General features: G+C 39.3%; 1 protein-coding gene across 1 annotated transcript; it reads right to left on the bottom strand.

The window, feature by feature from the left end:
* Positions 1-1,148: 1,148 nt before the first annotated feature.
* On the bottom strand, positions 1,149-2,114 carry LOC127631693 (olfactory receptor 52Z1P-like). The gene has a single exon (XM_052109951.1). The coding sequence runs from the start codon at positions 2,109-2,111 to the stop codon at positions 1,149-1,151; it is 963 nt and encodes a 320-aa protein (XP_051965911.1). The 5' UTR covers positions 2,112-2,114.
* Between the last annotated feature and the right edge of the window lie 265 nt (positions 2,115-2,379).

The raw sequence follows: 2,379 nt of genomic DNA, 5'->3' as shown, positions 1-2,379 counted from the left end.
AGCTGCGCTTCCCTGGGCAGATCGGAGGCAGTCCTCCGGCCCCTGGCGGACAGAATGCCCTGCCCTGTTTTTGGTGGACGGTAGGGGTCTCCTCCGGCCCTAGCAGCGGCCCTGACCACTCCAGGCGGTTGATTAGGAGCCCCTCCTCCCCTCACGGTTGTCGGCCATTCCTCTGGTCTGAGGCAGCTAGGCTTGTCCGTCCCCCGACAGATGGCCACGGCTGCTCCGCTGGGGTGGACGGTAGTGGCGAGGACTCTACTACAGCGCAACCCTCCTCCTTCCGGGGTTTCGCCACCATTGTAACGTAGTTCAATGGAAAGGAGGAGGCGAGAATTTGACAATTTAAATAATATTTGAATGAGAAACTTAAACCAAAAGACGAACACACACACAGGAGTCGGACAGCTGTCTGTAACTCTCTCTCTGTTGCACTGCCTTCTCCGGTCGGATCAGCCTAATTAGGGGCCGGGTGTGCGTAATCACGACCCGGCCCCACCTTCCGCCATGCCACAGTCAGCTAAGACTTTTGAGTGCAGTTGTACAATATCAACAGAAGTAGTAGGATTGGACCTAAAAGTCTCCAGTTTGTTTGCAAACACATATGGTATGTTCACCTAGTTAGTTAACATTCTGAATGATGAAAGAGTGAGCTGGCACACACAGCCAAAGTGCTGCACTTGCAAATATACAGTAGTATTAAGCATTATAATCAATATCAAATGTGACCCCACAATGTGAAAATAATTTAGTAAACCTTCACAAAGGAAAGTGTTTTGATACAGTATATGACAAAGTATAACAATATAACATAAATATACTGTATACATGTTCAACAACACATTCTGAGTGTTATTTCATATTATATAAATAATCAGTATAGAATTATTACCTTGTTATCAAAACTGTTTATTATCGGCATTATCAAAATATCTTTGTTACAGCAAAGGGACAACTGATTATAATAGTTGTTTGGATCAATTATACAGTAAACAAATGGTCTGATTATATATATTTATATAGAATGTAATCTGGCATTCTAATCCATCCTTAATGTAGTTTGATATATATTCAACAATATGTGTATTTAGCCAAGATCCTTGTTCTTTTGGCAATGGCGACAGTTTGGCCAACTCATTAAATAAAGCACATCACGGCAACTGTAAAGTAAAGGCAATTTGTTTGTTTTGAAAAAGTATTTTTAAAACCTTTTTTACCTCCTCTGTTCGCCAACAATAAATAAGTGGATTGATCATGGGCGGTAAAAGGCTATACAACATAATAATGATTAATCGCAAATCAGTGCTGAACTTTAAACCAATGTTGCTTGACAAATAAATAAAACACCTAGGTAGAAAAAAAAGAGCAATTATGATGAGCTGTGGACTGCAGGTGGATAAAGTCTTCATCCTTCCTTTAGTACTTGAAATTCGCAGTACTGCCACAAAGATGCAGCAGTAAGAGAAAACAATAATAACAAGGGACCCCAACAGCACTACAAGGGCAATGACGAAAGCTGGGAAACCATACAATGCTCTGTCCGTGCATGCCAGTGTCGTAATGGAAATGTGATCACAGTAACAGTGTACAATGGTGTTTTCTGCACAATAAGGGAGAGGATATGCTCTAATGATCATACTCAAACAGGGTACATAAGCTGAAACCCATGCTACAAAGCTCAGAATGAGTACATTTCTGTTTGTCATGATAGTGTGATATTGAAGAGGGTAACATACAGCTGCAAAGCGATCTATAGCCATTAATGCCAGCACATTCGAACTGACAGTGCCAAAATAATGCACAAAGAACATTTGAAGAAAGCAGCCTAAGAATGAAATGGAGCCATCTTGGAACCAATACCTGCTGATTATCTTTGGTAATATAGTAGTGCTGAATAGTACATCACAAGCAACAAGGTTGATAATGAAAAAATATACAGGTTTCTGTAGGCTCTTATTTGTTACAAACAATGTGAAAAATACAGCATTGCCCACCATTGTACACACATAAACAAAGAACAGAACTGCTGATACAAGGCCATAGTAATGAGACTGAAGTCCAGGAAAGCCGACAATGACAAAATCTTTTATAAAGCTGACGTTTCCCGCTGACATGATGAATATCAGTCCTAAGTGCAATCTTTCAATCTTCTGTGTATAGAAAATATATCATTCAACAATAGTACATTGCACAACTGGAATATTTTAAACTTTACTAAAGTTATTTACATAACATTTTAAATAATATTGATAATAAATCTACATAGAATTCACAATAACAAAAATGATAATACTAATAGCTGAGTTGTATTGCAAATAATAATAAAGAGTGAACATAAACACACCTGTTTCACAGAGTCCTGTAAAGGTGCTTTCTAACCTC

The sequence above is a fragment of the Xyrauchen texanus genome, chromosome 38 (genome assembly GCF_025860055.1).
Source record: "Xyrauchen texanus isolate HMW12.3.18 chromosome 38, RBS_HiC_50CHRs, whole genome shotgun sequence".
Lineage (NCBI taxonomy): Eukaryota > Metazoa > Chordata > Actinopteri > Cypriniformes > Catostomidae > Xyrauchen > Xyrauchen texanus.
Note: the sequence above shows the minus strand (reverse complement) of the source record. Positions and strands in the feature narration are given on the sequence as shown.